This window comes from Tachypleus tridentatus, chromosome 10 (assembly GCF_004210375.1).
Source record: "Tachypleus tridentatus isolate NWPU-2018 chromosome 10, ASM421037v1, whole genome shotgun sequence".
Classification (NCBI taxonomy): domain Eukaryota; kingdom Metazoa; phylum Arthropoda; class Merostomata; order Xiphosura; family Limulidae; genus Tachypleus; species Tachypleus tridentatus.
In genome coordinates this window covers 38,427,828-38,447,973 of record NC_134834.1, presented here as the reverse complement: position 1 = coordinate 38,447,973, position 20,146 = coordinate 38,427,828, and the positions used below count along the sequence as shown (strand labels likewise).

Genomic DNA, 20,146 nt, shown 5'->3' with positions numbered 1-20,146 from the left:
TCACGAAAGTAAAAATGGATTTGAATTTAAGTAAGGAATGGAATCAAGCATTTTGATAACAGAAGCTCACTTTAGTGATTGTGCCATCGTTAGTTTATCCTTAGCAGAATCTTTTAGATACTTAAAACATGGACAGGGGAATTGGAACATTTAATTTCAAGATGGAGTAGAATGTGGATCACATGGGGCTGGTTCTATACTCATGGCTCTTGAATACAGAACCAAAGAGTGAAGAAGAAAGTACTTGCTATGATTTTCTTTGTAAAGCATTTCTGCCACAACTTATATGTATGAGGTTCATTGTTTATATGAATTATGCTTTGTTGACATTGTTATTAATCTTTAAAAGTTTGGAGGAAATGATAGCAGGTTGAGAAAAAATGTTTTTTGAAAGAACGACTTTGCTGTAGTTAATTCCCAGGTCTGCAAAACAGAAATGGGAATGGACTATCTTGCCATATAATGAATCCTTACCTGTTAGAGGAATATCATGATCACAGTTACAATGAACCACAAATTAGGCAACTACTGAAGAATGAACGCCAAAAGTGATGCTTTTGAGAAATTAAAATGATCATCTGAAGCAAGATGAGAAATTAAAGCATCTCAACCTAGTTATGGTTCTCTTTGTAGTTCAAAAAAGACAAGCCTACTCAATACCAATTGAGAATCATAACATGGATGTACGTAACCTGTGGCACTTTTACAGATGGATACGAGGGCAGTTATGTGGGTTGTACTTCTGTTAACTCCTCAAAATGTAAGGTACTCCAACAATGTTGAAATTATTCGTTCCAAGACCTCAGCAGCAACAGACACTCAAGACTTTACAGAACACTGAAACTGAAGGTCACCAAGGTGTAAAATGCACCTGTGCTAACACCCAACATAATTTATTCCTATAAGGGTGTTTAACATTGATATTAATTCTATACGTTATATGCCTTACAAAGGAAAAACTGCTATGACAGGATAAACTTCAAAAAAGAATTGTAGGTTTTCCTCTACAGAGAATAGCTGGTCTACTTCTGGATACTCCAAGGTGCCTCACTACATACTCATGATTATCAGTTATTTTATGAAGTGAGCCAAAACGTATTCTTTACTTTACATGCTAATACATATGGCTGCACTATCGTTAACTGATAACAGAATAGTATGGTGTGGAACACTGGAGGAGATCCAAATAGACCAATGGTTTAACTTCAACAGCCAACTGTTAAACAAGTTGTGTAAGCTATTAGGGGTAGTTTGTCATCTCCATCTGATGCTCCAGCAGAATGAGCGGTGCAAGTGAATGCTTACAAAGTTAATTTGACTCAATAGGGATTACTCTTATCTGATAAAGATACAGAGAAATGGGGCATGAATCAATAGACTTCTCATGTTTAGAGGTGTTACTCCTATGAATATAATGCATGCTCACCAACCAGAAGAAGCTCTTTGGTATCCACAAGAATATATAGAATGGCTGAGATTATTAATATCTTCTGTATATTAATATGCATAAAAACGATGTAGGAAAGTGTATCTCAGTACGGCTGGTATGGGTATTAACACTTTTACTAATAAAGCAGAGAACAACGTTTTGACCTTCTTAGGTCATCTTCAGGTTAACAAAAAAGAGAGCTTGCAACTAACCGTTGCCGAGCACATGTCTTACGGGAGAGAGTGTAAACGGGTACGAGATTGTGAGGACGTGGAGTATATGTTAGGTTATTAATGAGTATAGGTATAAAGGTGTTCCTTTGTATTGGTTTAATTTTGGTTTTAGTTGTTGCATAAGTAGGGCTTCTTTGATTTTGTGTTTGTTTATATTTGTTTCCCTACTTAGTATAGGGTATTTTCTATGGTTATGTTGTGTTTATTTGATTTGTAGTGTTCAAAAAACGTGTGAAGGTGTTTTTCTGTGTTCTTTGAATCTGGTTTCCAGTTTCTGCTTGTTTGTCCGATATAGAAGTCATGGTAGTTGTTGCATTGTATTTTATAAATACAACATTAACATTATTTATGTGAAATACCACATTCTGTCAACTGTGGAGGCCTGAAGCACCAGCAGTTTAGAAAGGTAGTCCAAATCACCAGGACTACCACCAAAGAAGCAATAGCTGCCATTCACTCTTAAGTGTGATGTCGCTATTCATCAACTTAGGAGCCCCTTCGACCCTCAGTGCAGCTATTCAACACCCAGACCCAATCAGCCATAAAAAGCAAAATCTAACTGCATCTATGCCAATGCAACCAGAGTGGACCTCCAGGCCAAGGTGTCACTAGACAGCGTTGCAGCATTCATAACTGACCTCCTCATCTACACCCCTTAAGAAATCCTTTAGGGTGCTTGCCAAACCATCTTGTACTTCGACGTCATCAGAAAAATTCCCAAACGACTGAAGACCTGTGTTAAAAGAGGAATATGAAGACTGCAAGGACTCTACCCATGAGAAAGATAAAATACTTAGATATTTCCCGTAAATATTAAAAACGAATTAAACATTAGAAAATACGAGCTTTTTAATCATACTACTGAGCTAAATCGAGGCGTTATTACTGTTAATGAAACAGAACTGAAGGAAAACAAAACAGTTGTACTTTTCACAAATACATCATTTATCACGACTGGTTTCGCCGGTACGAGCGTCATCAAGTACAGCGTTAAGATATATTTGTAAATAAGAAACTAGAACTGGTCTTGACATTCACCTAGAAACAAGTAGGGTAAAAAATGAGAAGGTGGTTAAGATGGTTTGGTCGTTTAAAGCTTTTTCTGGATTTGTTTTTAGACATCTATGTATTTCTAAAATGTTCAAACTGTTTAGTTTTTCTACGTTTTTTACAGACAAGTAAATTTTTGCATTTTTCCAGGATCAAATTGATGTTTACTTTCAATAAGAAGGGATGCAAAGGCTGAATAAATTGTCCTTAAATTCCATCTTTTAGAATATTTTTTTTATTTTGGTTTCACAGCTTGTTTTTACAGTAAAAGACCAATCTATAGATTTCCTTGTTCAGTGTGTTATTAATTTTATTACATATTATAATTTATCTCGGACGAGTCTCCAATTTATTATGTTACGTACGTTGTGTATTACGATTTCAAATAACCGGAAATTTTAATTTAAAAGTTAATTAAATGTTAATATCCATCAAATTAATGACATTTGCCAACAAGATTGATACACATAATTTTCTTTCTTAACACAAACAACAATACAATTTTTTAAATAACGGTTATTGTAAATGATTATTTATGTAAAAATTTTACAAACAATATTCAGTCTTCTATCTGGTCTGGAACTGAATATTTTATCGACTGACCCCGTTGACAATGAGCTAATTAATTTTAGGTTGATAAAAAGATACACTTAACTTGACGGAAATGCTAGCCAGCTCTATTCTTGTTCAGCTTAACAATGTTTATAGGCTAACTTTTCACAGATGCATATAAATACCTAATGTCCTCGTAGAAATAATAACTTCCAAAAGTGAATTATTTGAAATGGAACGGTTCGTAATGTTCGAAATTTATAAATGTCCCTATTCAAATAATTGTAGTTTTCCGATTCGATTAATAAACGTATGCCACAATTACAACTTCTGAGCTTATAGTATATTATCTGTAGCTACTAAACAATATTCTAAAGTTGCTCCTGCATCTTTCAATAGGGTGCTTTTACAATCATTAGACGAGATTCTCGAACGTTAAACAATATTCCGAGATGCGCTAGAGTCTTCGTAAAACAAATACAGTTGATTTTTACTCTCAAGAGTCTTCTACACATTTAGAGAACAGGCGGAACTTGCGCAATACTCATTTAACAATATACACCCTTGTGCAAATTAATTGAAACAAATGGTTATTTTACAATATTTTCAGCATGGCGGCCAGTGTAGGCTCGCTGGACCTGCTGATTTCCTTTAATAGTCATTTTTTTCACACAGACGGCATCATTAGTTGTGTTTTGCAGTACGGTCGATCTATTTTTGGGATATATAATGAAATTTTGAGGAATATTACGTTATTTGAAATTGCGTTAGAAGGGCAAGGAGACCAGTCAAAAACAACTTTTTATCAACTCAATGAAGAAAAAACAGTAAAAATGGGGTCTGAAATATAAGAAGTGTACGCAAGAACAATGGAGGAAGGTGTTATTCAGTGACGAGAATCATTTCTTCTCACAGGGTCAAAGAAGTCTGCATGTTCGCAGATCTCCAGGTGAGAAATTTCGAGAATCTCACATCATTCAGTTCGTAAAACATCCCTTGAAGAAGATGTTTTGGGGCTTTCTCAGCTACTATGGCGTCGGAGGCTTACATATCGTAGAAGGTATGATGCGAGGACCACAATACATCGAAGTTTTGCAGAAAAGAGTCGTTCCAGAATTGAAAAAGAGATTTCCAGATGGATCTGGCATTTTTCAGCAAGATCTGACTCCGTGCCACACATCGAAACTTGTGAAGAATTTTATGACTACAACGCGAATAAAGGTGCTGGACTGGCCTGGAAACTTTCCGGACTTAATCCTATTGACAATCGTTGGGCAATTTGTAAAGAAAGACTTCAGAGAAAAAACTGTACTACAAAAGATAAGCTAATTGAGGTATGGTACCGCGATCCAAAAATTAGTAAAGATTGCAGTCAACTCGTGGACTCGATGCCAAAGCGGATTAATGATCTCCTGAAAAATAAAGGCGGTCATATCATGTATTAATTTGTGAGTAATATTTGGATTCTCAGAAACAAAACGCAAAAAAATGAAAACAATCGTAATTTTACGTCTTGTTTCAATTAATTTGCACAAGGGTATATATAACATGCATCAAATTGAAACAAACGCAGTTATTAAAATAAATCTACAACAGTAAATCTATTAAACCTCCCTCCATAAAGAATTAGTGTTAGACTAGAGGGAAGACACCTAATCATCACCACCCACCACCAACTCTTGGGCTACTTTTTTATACCAATGAATAGTGGGATTGACTGTAACATTATTACGCTCCCACCGCTGAAAGGGCGAGCATATTTGGTATGACAAGGATTCGAACCCGTGACCTTCAGTTTACTAGTAGAGCGCCTTAACTACATGGCCATACTGGGCTTACATAGAACATAAAAGTGATTAAACACGTGTTATGTTTTTGGCTTAACACAATCAATAATCACACGACTGAAGTGTTCTTAGAAGGATAGGATAGGTTTTAAAGGAGCAACAGGAATTTTCTGGATAGATTTTTCGACTAATTGACAGGTACGACAAGTTTTACACAATGAGAAGCATCTTGCCCAATTTGCTTGCCAAAATTAATGTTTCATAATTTTATCTTATGTCTTGTTGATACCTTAATTGCTTCCTATAGAGAATTCATGGGAAAGTTTCAATATTTCATAATTATATGTTTTTGGAACAACGATTTGATGAACTGCAGCCTAGTCCTGTGACCAGTGGCAGAATTCTAATATAAATAATTTTTGTGTATTAATCTCGTTGGCAAATAAAATGATTTAAATGCATATTAACATTTAATTATCTTCTAAATTAAAATAAAAAATTCCGGTCATTTGAAATAGTAATACGTAACGTACGTAACATAATAAATCGGAGACTTGTCCGATACAAATTATAATAGGTAATATAATAAATTGGGGGCTCGCGTCCGAGATCTGAATCGGTGATAAAAGTCGAAATAAATTCAAATCATAAATTGATTTATGTTTATCAGTGCCAACAAAATTTGATCATGTCTGATTGTAAATATTTTTTTGAATCACGCTTCCTTGAAAAATTAGAAAAATATAACAAGACTGAATAGCTTGAAATTTACAAAATTTTAGAATTAGATGTTAAAAATCAATGAGAAAAAATGAATTAAAAACGGTTTGTTGAAATATTAGTAGATGATGATTTGTTGTCTGAGGAAGCATTATGGTAATATTTTAGTGTCTCTACTAGCCAACCAGAGTTGAGTGATAAAGGTAAGTTAAAATTCAAAAAATCGAGCTTGAACAAGCCTGCATCGAAGCCTAGAAAGAGGAAGCGGGATGAGAAAGTAATCATCTCGAGGCTGATCAAGCCCATATAAAAGCCAAGAAAGAAATTAGCTGAGAGAAATGAAAATTAGACTAAACCCCGATCGAACAAGGCAAAATGACAACTTTGATTTCAATTGATATATTAAAGTACCACCATTTAATGAAAATGAAGTTGATAAATATTTTCAACGTTTTGAGAAAGTTGCCCTAACCATGTAATAGCCCAGTGAAAAATCGTTATTACGGAATGTTTAGACTGGTAAAGCCCAAGAAGCTCTGTCTCTAGAAAATTGCACTATTTATGATAATTTTAAAGTAGCTATCCTCAAAGCATACGAGTCAGTACCGGAGGCTTATCGTCAAAAGTTTTGAGGTACTGTCAACTGTGGTTTAGTGTTTTGGTTGAACGCTTCTGAAGAACCTGTAAACTGTTGACTGTTCAATTAAGGAAAAATAAATTATTTTAGTTGGTTATCTGTGCGACATCATCACTCATTGGCAGTCATTGCATTCCTAATACCTGCTTGTTAAAGGTGCCTATTACTGTGTCGTGTTAGGAGACGTGCAAGGTAAACGTGTGAGTTAAATGTAGATTTGTTCTGGTGTTTATGGTCGTTTTTCATTATACAAAACGTCTCAATTCACCACTCAGTATTTCGTAGTGAAACTAAAATATCTCAATATTATTTAAAACTTGATAGGATCAGAAGTACAAAATGTATTGTAATTTTTTAAAAGGAATGTATCATTTTAATCAAATGTTAGAAAATATTCAATATTTTATACCACCAACTGATTATTATTATTTCAATTAAACAAAATGTAGTGTTGGATGATTATGAACGCTGCATATTTTTACCGATATTTAAAAATATTGTGATGTGTAATCAACTGTTGAATCTCTTCATGGCACTTGACTAATACCCCACATATTACTGTAACGCGACTAAACCTTTTTTCCCCATCTTTTCTCGTATATGGTCAGTTTTTAGCGTTGCGCATAAAAAGGAGTTCGGTGTTTGTTGGTTTTGTTTTCAAGTACAAACTTTTACTCATAGCTCTGTCATGTCTTGACCAACGTAAGACAGTTTTGGACACAGGAGGTCAAACCCTTTCGATTGATGTGTTTAACTACGCGTCAGGCCCGGCATGGCTAGGTGGTTAATGCACTCGACTCGTAATCCGAGGGTTGCGGGTTCGAATCCCCGTCACATCAAACATGCCCGCCCTTTCAGCCGTGGGGGCATTATAATGTGACGGTTAATCCCACTATTCGTTGGTAAAAGAGTAGCTCGAAAGTTGGCGGTGGGCGGTGATGACTAGCTGCCTTCCCTCTAGTCTTACACTGCTAAATTAGGGACGGCTAGCGCAGATAGTCCTCGAGTAGCTTTGAGCGAAAATTCAAAACAAACAAACAAAGACTACGCCGAAAGTCTGCTATGTTAATTGACTCTAACCCTGCGTAAAATAATTTCAATTTAAGGATGGGCCGGTAGAGGGCCTGTAGTGTAATAAAATCGAATGAGGTACAAGCGCGGACTGTACTTAGTATTTCTTGTGTAAAATATATAATTAATGAAAGGGCTTTATAGATTAATTTACACCAATCCTCTTTAAATGAATTTAAATGTCACGGCAATGTTCTTTTATACTCCAACACTGCCTATAAAGCTTATATGTCAAGGAAAAATCCAATACCAGTCTAACTTTTCACAAGTATCGTAATGGAAGTTTGTAAAGGTAGTTTCATCAACACCTTTTATTAGTAGCTAATATTAAAAAAAAAACAACAACTAAGGGATTGGATAAGATCCTATAAGTTTTAACGTATTTTCTATTGTTAAAAAAATTCCTATAAAGTATGAAATTCTCACTATATGAGGAAATGAAACAGGATTTCAGTACTTAAAATTAAAGGCAATTGGATGACAGAACCAGGGATGTAGTGGCAAATAAAAGTGTAAACTTGCCTGTTTTATGCTTCAAGCCTTTTTGGTGGTATGAGGGGAACTTGATACACCTAATGTTTTGTGAGATGCGGGTTAAAGCATTTAAATCTTAACATTTATGGAAAACAGATTAGGCTTCAGTTAAAATAGTTTGTTTTTTTCAATAGCAGGTTTTCCTATACAATAACAAGATATATGTATTTGTTAAGTTATTTTGTATTCCAATTATTAAAAGAAGAAAAAGAAGTTAAATCCATTTGAGAATTATTTTTATAAATATAATTTAAGGAAGTAGTACATAAAGAAAGCAATGATCATTTGGACCTTCAAAGAAGTCATTCAACACTAACTAATAAGAAAATTTTAAATAATTAAACTTGTAATATTTTTAAGGAAGTTATTGATTCTACCCATAAAGTGTTAGTTTCCACTACTGTTGATAACTCATTCCATAAAGGACCTGGCATGGGTAATCAACTTAGGTGGCAGGATTGAATCTCTGTACCATCAAATGTGCTTGATCTTTCTACTATGCAGCATTATCATGCTGTGGTCAATCCAACTATTTGTTGGTGAAATAGTAGTCTAAGAATTGGCAGTGGCTAGTAGCTTTTCTTCTAGTCTGTCACTGCTAAATTAAGGATGGATAGCACAGGTAGCCCACATGTAGCTCTGTGTGCAATTCGTAACAAACTTTCCAGTTGCCACGTTATGTGGCAGTGACCTATTTTGATTGGAGCCTTGCAGGGTCTTTTCAGATCTTAAAGCTGTGTTCTTTAATTTTATAATATTTTATAATCTTCAGATTACAACATCAAGAAGTGAAGTCTTTTGTCTTGTCAATCACTCCAATAATAACCTTATAACCTTCATTAAGTTTTCCACTTGCATTTTTTTTTCAAGAGACTGTTAAGAAAGTTTAATATATTTCTGTAAAAAAAAAAAAAAAATGCATTTCTGGAAACCATCCTACTAGCCTTTTTCTGAATGCCTTCCAGAAAGCCAGTATTCATTTTTACATAGAGATTTAAATTGTATGTAGTATTCTAACTGAAGTTTAAACTAGTGATTTGTTTCAAGAGCTAGCTATCATGATGAAATTCCCTGGCCACCAGTTATAATTGGGAATTTTACTTCTTGCCCATTTAACAGTGGATTCTGTTGCCTTTACTGGTCTTCATTTTTAATTATATGGGGTCTGTTACCTCTACTAAATTTGAAATTTGGGTATGGGATTTGTAATAAGTAAACTGGATGTTAGAAAAATGTACTTTCACTTAATCTATTTGCTTCTTCATTGTCCAACAAAATATACACTCAGAGTATAGTTTTCAGAATTTTGCTTTTATTAAATGATTAACAATAGTTGAAATTGTGCTCATCCATTCCATTTCTTGGAGATGTAGACTTAACTATTAGTTCATTAAATAGGCTAAATGAATATTTATTTTAGAACACTAAAAATGATTTAACCCAAAAGGTCTTGATCAGAAGACAAGACACACAATCAATTAATGATTGATGATAACTTTCATTTTTTGAAAGCAAATAAAGAAAACTTGATCAACTCAAACATGCTTGACAAAACTTTCTACAGTGTACATTTTTAATTTTTCTTCATGACGTGTGGTACAACATGGCCATTGAAAGATTCAAACTACATAAGACTTCATCCACAATTAATGTAACAAAGAATGATGGCTGTTGTATCCCCTTACATCCTTGTTGTTCCTAAAAGTAAGCCAGCAGTCTGAAAAGTATCAAACTTCACATAAGCTATTTTTGTAAGGGGTGGATTCTTGGTAACATGCATGAATGCATGTTCAAAATCTATGATGGACACATTGAATGTAAATGTAATTTACACCATTTATTGTTGTTTGTATATTAAAACATATTTATGTTAAGAAAGAAAATTATGTGTATCAATGTTGTTGGCAAATATAACCTTAAAACTTATCAGTATTTGATTAACTTCTAAATTAAAATTTCTGGCTATTTAAAATAGTAATATGTAATGTATGCAACTTAATAAATTAGGGACTAATCCAGGATAAATTACAATATTTAGCAGTTATCAGAAATACCTTTTCATTTTATGGAAGTGTTATCTTTTAGCATGTAGTGATGGGAAGATGGAAGCCATAACTTTATAATAAACTTAAGAATACAGTTAATGATTTACTGAAAAATAAAGTGTGCCTTTACATTTTTTGAATGGTAAATGTGCAAGGACTGCCATGAAGGACTAAATGTTAACATGTTACATTAAATTATGAAACTATAGGAAGTTTCATTCAGAAAGCCTAAGAGATAAGATAACAAGCAATGCTATTTTGAAAGTGACTTGAATTAATAATTATTATTTCCTGGAAATTATTGGAACTTTATATGGTATTGTGATATAAAAACTTGAATTTCCTAGAGCTTTTCTCACAGAAATATACTTTTATATTAATACTATTTGTATATGCTTTTTTAAGCACAAGAATGACCAAAGTGGTGTTTTCAAATATAGTTATTTATTAGATTACTAAATTAAATAGTTTTGAAATATTAAATATTAGAAAAAATGTTCATTTTATTATCTTTAGTAATCATAAATACGCTGTTGCTGTTGGTTTCAGTTGCTGCAGATATTTATTCACAGTTTCTAGAAGTAGCCATCAACATAATTTTGTACTGGCGAAATGTATACCCAGCTGGTGCTTTTGAAAAGGAAAAAATCTATAATATTCCTGTGCATGTAAGTATAAAAAAGAATTGAGTTGTAAGTTAGTAATTTATTATGTATGATTTCTGTGATGGTAGGATCATTTCATGAAAATAGGTTAAGATATCTTATTCTCATTTGAGAAAAATAGGTGAAGAGGAAATCTTGTTAAAGTTTGCAGGATTATATGTTGGATTGTTAAGATAGAGATTTCTGATTTCTTTGTGCTCTAAATATTCTGGAGACATTAGATTAACTGTTATATTAAAATTCTAGTCCCTAATGTGGATTGGGGATTACAAGTTTAAGATTTGAAAGATACAGTCTGTTCTTGAGTTAAGAAATTTTTTTTTTTAACAGGTTAATTAGCTTATGCAATGAGTTTCTATTTGAAGTAGTGAAGGTTGACACTTTAAACTAGAAAGGGAATATATGAAAACAAATCATATTATAATTTAAAGTTTTGTCAAGTGGTTCTTCACTGCTCATAATTTGATTTTAAAAACTGCTTTTTTTGCATATTGAACTTTATATATCTTAATGGCTTTTATAAATAAATACAAAGATCAAAATTAAAAATATTCAATTGATTTACTTTTGCTCATGGATGACAACAAACTACATTGGATTATTGATATTTGGTTGTGTATCTATGAATTTTTTAAATGAGATTAAGTAGGGATTCTGTTGTACTATGTATATATATACATTTTTATTAACTGAAGTAAAGGCTTTTAAAATTTCTTCTTCCTCAGATAGCTGTTCACCCTGAGATTCAGAGTTACATTGAAAATTCCATCAAAGTAATTCACAAGTTGATTGAAAACAATGAAGTGAAACAGGTTGTCATTTGTATCTTTGACAGAACACTGAAACCCATTGAACAGTTTATCTTTGACATAAAAATCCCTGCCGACCATACTCTTGAGTGAGTATAATAAAATTGTTTTTTATGAAACTTTAAAGTAAGAGAAGTAATGATGTGTGTGTGTGTATATATATATATTAAATAATCAAGTTTAAACAAGTTTACACTGCAGTTGATACATAGTGTGATACATACATCTGATAATTTTAATAGTGTGAAACTGCTTTTAGCATAAAAATGTTTTATTTTAATTTATATGCAAAAAATAGTGCAGGGTAATTTTCTTTTTAACTTTTATGGTCTATGTCTTTGAAGTTTTTGTAATAAGCAGATGTAAACTATATTATATTTCCTGGATGATATGTAAGAAATTTGCTCAATTATCATGACTAAATTATCTATTTATAATGTCAAGAAAATATGTTCAGACACGTAAGTGAAAGAGGAATTATTTTGAAGCTCTACATGATTTAGCTACGTTACTGTCACTGGTGGGGATAAAGCACTAAATTTTCTGTAAAATTTCTAATAATTTAAAAAATTTGTATCTGTTGAACACTAAAATCCAAGATAGCCAACTTTCATGGTCAAAAATCACCATCTCAGGTTCTGGAGGTCACAGGAAGGCACAATTGGTATCAAAATTTGATGTTTTTAGGTCAAGGAAACTGATTTTAGACATTATAATGTTTTTAGTACATTTTTTATTATCTTTAGGACAAATACAGGGAAATCAGTAGTCTAGATTTAATGAGAAAATTGTTAATAAAGTTTTATTTTTAGAAGTTTGTTACATCAAACATTCACATTGCAGAAATGATTATTTTCATTGTCTCTGTGATATTATGTTATTTGTTACATTTGTACCTGCACTTACAGTGTTCTTAGAATGTTCTTGAGATTCTTGTATTGTGATATTTAACTTTACAAAGGGGTGTGCTGTCCACATTGCCTTTGCAACATTTATAGTTAGAACATTCTTCCTTATAGAAGCATTTGATTAGGTCTCTACAGGTGCTAGAAACTTCAGGAATTACTATCCAAATTAGCACTCAGGACTTTTTATCTTGGTTTGGGCAATTTCTTGTAGAGAAAGTACCACCTTCTGTGTGTGGTTTGTAGTTGTCTAAATTCAAACATAGTGTACTGCCCATTGGAGAGGTTGAAGTAGGGGATTCTAAATTAAAATGTTCTGTATCATTTAGCATAATGAAACAAACCATGATTATTATATTGCTTGTAACATGAATAAAATTAAATTTTTTTTTTTCACTCTGTGGAAGTTTTTCCATGGCTTGAGTCATATGGTAGAAAACACGTATTCTTGCCTTATTAACAGACTAGGGAAGATGGGTTTTGTCATACACGACACTTAGTCCCTCAGACGTGGAAGTGATGAGGTCTGTATATAAAAGCTCAAAGAAGTGCCAGGCTAGGTTCACAGATGTCAGGACTGTCAGACTGATTGTTTTTACCTTTACCTTTGAAGGAGTATGTTTTGTTGCAAATTGAAAAAATAAAAATGTATAGCACATTGGCAGGACTTAAGATTTTGACTCTCCTAAACTGGTAAAGCTGGCATTGATGCTGTAAAAGCAATCTAGTTCTGCCTTTTGTTTTCATAAGTTTAGAAAGGAAAAAGTAAAACTTAATATTTACGTACAAGTACTCAACGCAGTTTAAATTTTTGACAAACTTGTATTACTAACATGACTTATTTATTTAAGTTTGAATCATCAGTATTTCATAACTAAATATATTGGTAACCACCACCAACATCATGCTAGACTAGCCATAAATCATCACACATTCTAACCAAGTCATTTGATGAAACTGAGATACTTGTATTTTCTTGTGGGTGTCAGCCATCTTGAATTCTGATGCCATACACAATAGCATACAAAATTCTGGAAGGCTCCTAGTTAAAAAGTAATAACTGGGGCACCCAAGTGAACCTATACAAATTTGATGTTTTTGTTCAGCTCATAACGGTAAGGCTGAAAACTTGTAATAGGACACCCTTCATATAAGAACTGCTGGTTTCAGTTAAGAGACAGTTATAATTCTTTAACAGCGTGATAAAAAATTATAAGTGTTCAAAAAGTATTTAATTTGTTCAAGTAAGATTTGTATGTATTTTCATCAGAATTTATGATAACTTGATGGAGGTTAGATTTGACCCTTAGACTTACACAACAAAACACACCAGTTTTCATAGCTGGACCATGCTGGCTAACTTGCAATAAAGGAAGGGATTTTTATATATGTGTGTGTGTTTGTGTGCATATATATATGCTTAATGGCAAAAGTTGCTAATTTTAGGGCCTAATGTTTACATAAAAACACCTGTAAAAAAGTAGTTTTCAAACTTGGGGCATAAAAATGTATCAGTGAAAAATTCTGGGCATTTTGAGTGTTACAGTTGCTGAGATGTTTGTTTTACCTCCAGATTTTTTTATGAATAATAAAAATATCAGAGTCATGTTCTACAGTTCATTAGTTTGATAGTTTATTTAAACAGTATATATATGTGTGTGTGTGTGTGTGTTACTTCTCAAAATGTTTTTTGATCCATGTTTTAACTGTAATGCATTTAATGTTTTTTGGTTTTTTTTTCAGTGAAAATAACTGTTTTCTTGATGTGGAGTTAGCTCTGAGATCTTTCTGTTTAAAAATTACTACATTCAATGGTATCTTAGAACCAGATCCCCTTGGTCAGTATACTTTTAGATATTCTTTTATAGCTATTAACATTAACTTACAATTAGAGCAAGTTACATTGTTAGAACAAAACTGAAGGCTGGGATGCAAGTGTTATAAACTGTCTTTTCTTGATGAACTATATGAGCATTATTTTTGCCATGACATATTATTAAGGATGTTAATAGAGGTAGTTAAGTATAATGCACCACAAGGAAAAGTATCTTGGAAAGTTTATGGTTGAGTATGACTTGAATTTAAAAATGACATTTTTTTTCTAATGATAATCAGTTCATCATTTGACTGTGTTTATAGTTTTATTTTTCTTTAGATAAAAAACAAACTAAAATTTATTTATATTTTGTTTGAATACATCATATTTTGTGTACTAACCTGTTTTTAAAGTAACTTATAATTACATTTGTTTAGTTAAGCAGACAGTTGTGATAAATAACATTTATATTCAACTTTTGTTTATATTCATTCTTACACAAATACATCTTAAAGAATTAATTCAAAATTGTTGATTGTCATTAATCCAAGTAGTGTCATTATCATGGCCATTCCAATAATATTTTGTATAATGATTTATAGTGTAAAGTGAAGTATTGCCCCAGCTTTTGTTTTAACACAAACAGTATTATTTACATTAAGCCATATTCCCAAAAAGAAAAAAAAATGAGTTCACAAAATACGTTGTTGTTATTTCAAATACCAGTGGGTAGGTTTCGTTAGTGTATGATTTTTTTGCCCCTTTTTTCCTTCTATATGTGTTAAGTAGTGGAAGTGCACTACTACAAATACAAAAACACTTTATGAGTATTTTAGGTTTTGTTTATTAAGCCTATTGCTAAGAATTTTCTTATGGTCAGAGAGTAGGTCATCATGTTTGTAGATTTACATTTAAAGTTTTCTTCAACTGATGTTTCATGAATGTATGTCAATAAATTTGGTATCAAGTTGTAGATTATAATTCAAATTTTAGTATTATACATTAGCTAATTTCTTAATTCAAAAGTAAATATTAAAAAAATCTAAATATCAATTTTTGTGAGTCGCATGGCATGTTGAATGCAGCTTTGGTTCATATTAGATGTTTATAATGTACAAATACATCTCTGTAGTTTCTTATGAACTAGAAAGTCAAATAACCAATACTGACAAACCAAAATATAAAATAATACCAGTTTTCTATTTGCTGAGTATCAAATATCACTATATTTAGTGAAACAAACACTGTTGGCCCCATGCACCTTTTCCATTTTTAGAAATACTTGCTTATTTACACCTGCTTTGCTCTATCATATGTTTATAACCAATCAAAATCTCGTAATTTCCCTCAAGTGGTTTTCTCAGTCTCTTGAATTTGGAAATTTCCTCATATTATTTCTGTTGTCTTTAATCTCTGAAGGATGGGGAAGTGAAAATGTTTTTCAAGAAACAATTTTTTTAGACTGAAATACAGTTTAGTTAGTTATCCCAATAACTTACACTAGAATTTTGCAATATTGATTTAGTAATTTATGATTTTTCTTTAATATCAAAATGCATATATAAAACCTAAAAAAAAATGTTTTACATCCTCCATGTGTGAAATTTGGCAAGGCTTAGCGTGCAAGGCACAGTATACCAGGTACAGCAAGCAAGTACAAACTTCTTTGTGATCGTTTGTAATAGAGATTGTTGTTTTTCTATATTTCTGTATTTACTATTCTATATTTTGAGAAAAATAACTGAAATTTAAGAATTTGTTTGTAAATAGTAAATGCACACATATAATGTATTATAATAATTTAAATGACTGTATTTTGCAAGTAGGACCACTTCAAGACAGTTCACTTTGTAAACTCCAGTTTTATGCTTTTGGATACAAAAACATGAGGGTATATATGGCACACTATGTTAACTTCTGTACTCTCAGTCAGACACAGTTGAAAGGCCAATAAAATTAAATTAATATATATAGATGTATAATGCTGAGATTTAAGCTATTTAGACTAAACATTTGTGGTTTCACATTATAATCACCAGTCATTCTAGAATGACAAAAGCATAACTTATATCTATTTTTATGCTGGTTACTAGGTTGGTCATATTGGCCAAGCCCATACAGAAATACAGTACTAAAAATAACAGATTAGATATCAAATATTTCTTTAAAAAAAAAGTTTGGTAGTCATCTGGAGGGTAAAGCAATTTTGCATGTAAAATTTGACAGTTTTTTGGTCATAAAAGTATTTTTAATCATTAAATCAAAATTACCTTGCATACTAGATAAATCAACATTCAAACAGAAAAATTGCCCAAACAAATAATTACTTAAAAAATCTTAATAAAAAAAATCTGATAATGTGTATACAAAAGTTATTGTAAGTTAATATTTCTTTTATTTTAGAGTGAACTTTGGTATAATTTATTCACTTACCTTTTTTATTGTTTGATGACAGTGTTCTACTACTATTATGTTCACACACCTTTAAGACAATGTTATGTGGCCACCTGGTTTTCCCAAATTTTAGTTTTATCTTTTTAGATGAGTTGGTTTTGAATGGTGACACTTTATTAAATGGAAATAATTTATATTTGTGACGTCTGACCTAGCAGAACCTATAAGCTTTAATTTCAATCTCTGCAGTGCCACCAGTGATGATTAGTGTGTATCCTACAGACTTACAGATTTGCACAAAGGAATAAATTTTTCAATTTATCACCCTCTGCAAAGCAAGAGTTGTTGAAAAATTATCACATTGCAAGGAAAAAAAGTATGCTGAGTATTATATAAGACTAGTCTCTGAATTCAACTTTTCCAAACATCCTGATAACCTAAAGGTGTACTTGTGCCTCATGCTAAGCAATTACTCTGGAGAAGAATCATTTTCATTCATAAAAAGGATAATGAATATTTTTTTATCAAGAATGTACCAAGACTGGCTAAATACATTGGCACTTTTATGCATAGAAAATTACTTGTTAAAATCACTTGACACCGAACAAATCACAAATTACTTTTGTTAGATGTTAGGTTGTTAATGAGTATAGGTAGAAAGGTGTTCCTTTATATTGGTTTAATTTTGTTGCAGTTGTTGTGTAAGCAGGGGTTCTTTGATCTTGCATTTGTTTCCTTACTTAATATCCTGATGTTTTCTATGGTAATGTTGTGTTTATTTGATTTGCAGTGTTCAAAAACATCTGAAGGTATTTTTTTGTGTTCTTTGAATCTAGTTTCCATTTTGTTTCTCCAATGTAGAAACTGTAACAGTTTTACATTGTATTTTATAAATTATGTTGGTGTCGTGTTTGTCAGTGTAGTTTTTACATAGTATGAACTTTAGTTTTGTGCCTGGTTTTTGAATAAATTTAGTGTTTCCTGGAATGTTGTGTTATAAGTTTTTTTCAAATGTTGGTTATTTTTTGTTGATGTCAGGAAGATATGGTATGCAGCAGTATAAGGTTCTATAGTTTGTTGTTTCTTCGGATTTATTGTTGTTTGTTTGTTGTTGATCTAAATGTGTGCATATAATTTTTTCAACGGTGTTTGGAGGAAACTTGTTGATGCTGATGAAGTGTTTTATTTTGTTGATTTCATCATTAATTTTATCAGATGAGCATAGTTTTGTGGCTGTGTTTATTTGGTTTCTTAATATGTTGAATTTTTGTTTTGTTTTGTGTGCTTAGTCCCAGGGAATGTATAATCCAGTATGGGTGATTTTCCTGTGAATTTCTGTTTTGAATTATGTATCAGATCTAGTGATCTTGAGGTTAAGTAATGCTATTTGACTAGTCTTTTCCTTTTCACAGGTGAATTTAATGTTGAGGTGTATTGAGTTAGCATGATTAAAAAACTAAGTGTGTGTTCTGTAGATGCGAATCCATAAACATATGCAAAATCAGAGAAGCCCTATTTATACAACAAATAAAACCAAAATTAAACCAGTGTAAAGGAACACCTTTATGCCTATACTAATTAATAACCTAACTTCCAACTGCAGCACCCCCCCACAATCCCAAACCCATTTATACTGTCATCCCTAAGACGTGTCTGGCAATGGTCAGTTGCAAACTGTCTCGCTTTGTTAACTTGAAGATGACCTAGGAAGGTTGAAATGTTGTCTGCTTATCAATAAAAGTTTTAATACCCATACCAGCCATTCTGAGATACATTTTTATTTCAATTGGGTTTCTCGTCATCAAGAATCTTTCAAAGATATATGCATGAAACTAGTGTTGAGCTGACTCCCACTTAAATTCACATGTTTGACATGAACTGCACTGGTCTTGATGATTTCATTATAAGAAGGATGATACAACCTCCATCTGCAGTAACTTGCTCTAAGCACTTGTGTTCAAGATAATTTCATTTTTTTACTTGGCACTGTTTAGAGTGGAGTTGTTTTAACATTAAATACAGTTACATGAGACTTAAAGTAGTTCAATAAAAACTTAATATTCATTCCAGTTTCACTGAATTATTTTATTATTAAAGAAAATCATTTGTGTTTTTCTACTTAACTGTTATAGCTTCTCAAGTGAAGGTAATTTCTGCTTTGTCCCATGATATTCCTAACACGGGTCCTGTGTCTTTATGGCTTCTTGGGCTCCTTGTCTGTGGTGGATGTGACAGCCATTGTTCCACATGTTGTGAGTTCCTTCATGCACACTGAACCTCTTTTTTCCTATCTGTTCTATGATGGAGATTTGTCTGATATTTTTCCTATCAAGAGTTACTTTATGGAGGGTGTATTTATGGAGGAATATTCTCACTGTTCTCTTCCACAACATAATGTTACAGGTGTGTTCTTTTCTTTCTCTTTCCTCCTTGTTTTCCCTTGTTAACCTAATTTTTGGGTCCATTGAGTCTTGTATAATCATCATATGCACATCAGTGCTAACATGTCTTGTTCTCCTAGTCTACTTGACTATTTTTTCCTGTCTTACAGCTATTATTTATTTTTGTTCCTCCATTTCTACTTTTTTGGACACTCTTTTCCTAGTTTGGGATTGGACACCTTAACTTTATTTTCCTGTATAGTGTGCATCTTTTGCACTTTTGTCTTTTTTTAACCATCTCCTTATGTTACTTTTCCCTATTTTACCTTTTCAGTGAGACACATCATGTTGTTCCAGGAGAGTATTTTCTGGAGAGGTTTATTCTCTTCCTTCTTTTGCTCCCAGTAGCACAGCAGTATTTCTGCAGTTTTACAATGCTATAATTGGGTTTCAATACCCAAGGTGAGCAGAACAGTGATGGCCCTTTGTGTAGTTTTATTATTAACTACAAACAAACTAAAACTAACTCATCTTTTTCTACAACATTAACCTGTAGTTTCTCTTCTGTTTTATATATCCTTATTTGTTTCCTCAGTTTTTTGGATGGATTATTCTCCTAACAAGTGTATGTCTCCCTCACACTAGTATCTGTAGTCTTTGTTAGGGTCTTCTTGTTTGTCCATAAGACTTTGTGTTTCCAACTCATTAGAACCCTAGATATTTGCATTCAAACATCATTCCTCATTGTTTACTAGGTATTTTTGTTTGTTTTTTATTCAGTTCCTTTTACCAGGCTTCTAATTCCTGGTCTTCTACTTCCCACCATCTCACGACCTAATATCAGAGTTGTCACTTATTTTATTGGCAACTACCATATCAGCTCTGGCCTTTTGGTGGCCCATCTGGTTTTTGTTTTCACCAATATTTTATCTCCAGTTTTACCCATCATGTGGGTAATTCAAGTTATCATTCACAACCTATCTTTACACTCCCCCCCTTTTTTCCCCTTTTTCATTTCCTTCTCTCTCCATCTCTCTTTGTTTTCAGTGTGTTGAGGATATGATCTGAGATTTGGCAAGAACACCAACAGGTATTTCTACATACATTCCTACCTGACC

At 32.4% G+C, this 20,146-nt stretch overlaps 1 protein-coding gene across 2 annotated transcripts in view; it reads left to right on the top strand.

The window, feature by feature from the left end:
- Positions 1-7,532: 7,532 nt before the first annotated feature.
- PolZ2 (DNA polymerase zeta subunit 2) overlaps positions 7,533-20,146 on the top strand; it is a 38,686-nt gene continuing 26,072 nt past the window's right edge. For both annotated transcript variants that reach the window (XR_013015657.1, XM_076460877.1), the window contains exons 1-4: positions 7,533-7,771; positions 10,608-10,726; positions 11,449-11,621; positions 14,181-14,275. Coding sequence is in view for 1 of the 2 variants with exons in the window: in XM_076460877.1 (XP_076316992.1) it covers positions 7,756-7,771; positions 10,608-10,726; positions 11,449-11,621; positions 14,181-14,275 (403 nt within the window). In the remaining variant the exon portion in view is untranslated. The remainder of the gene's footprint in view (positions 7,772-10,607; positions 10,727-11,448; positions 11,622-14,180; positions 14,276-20,146) is intronic.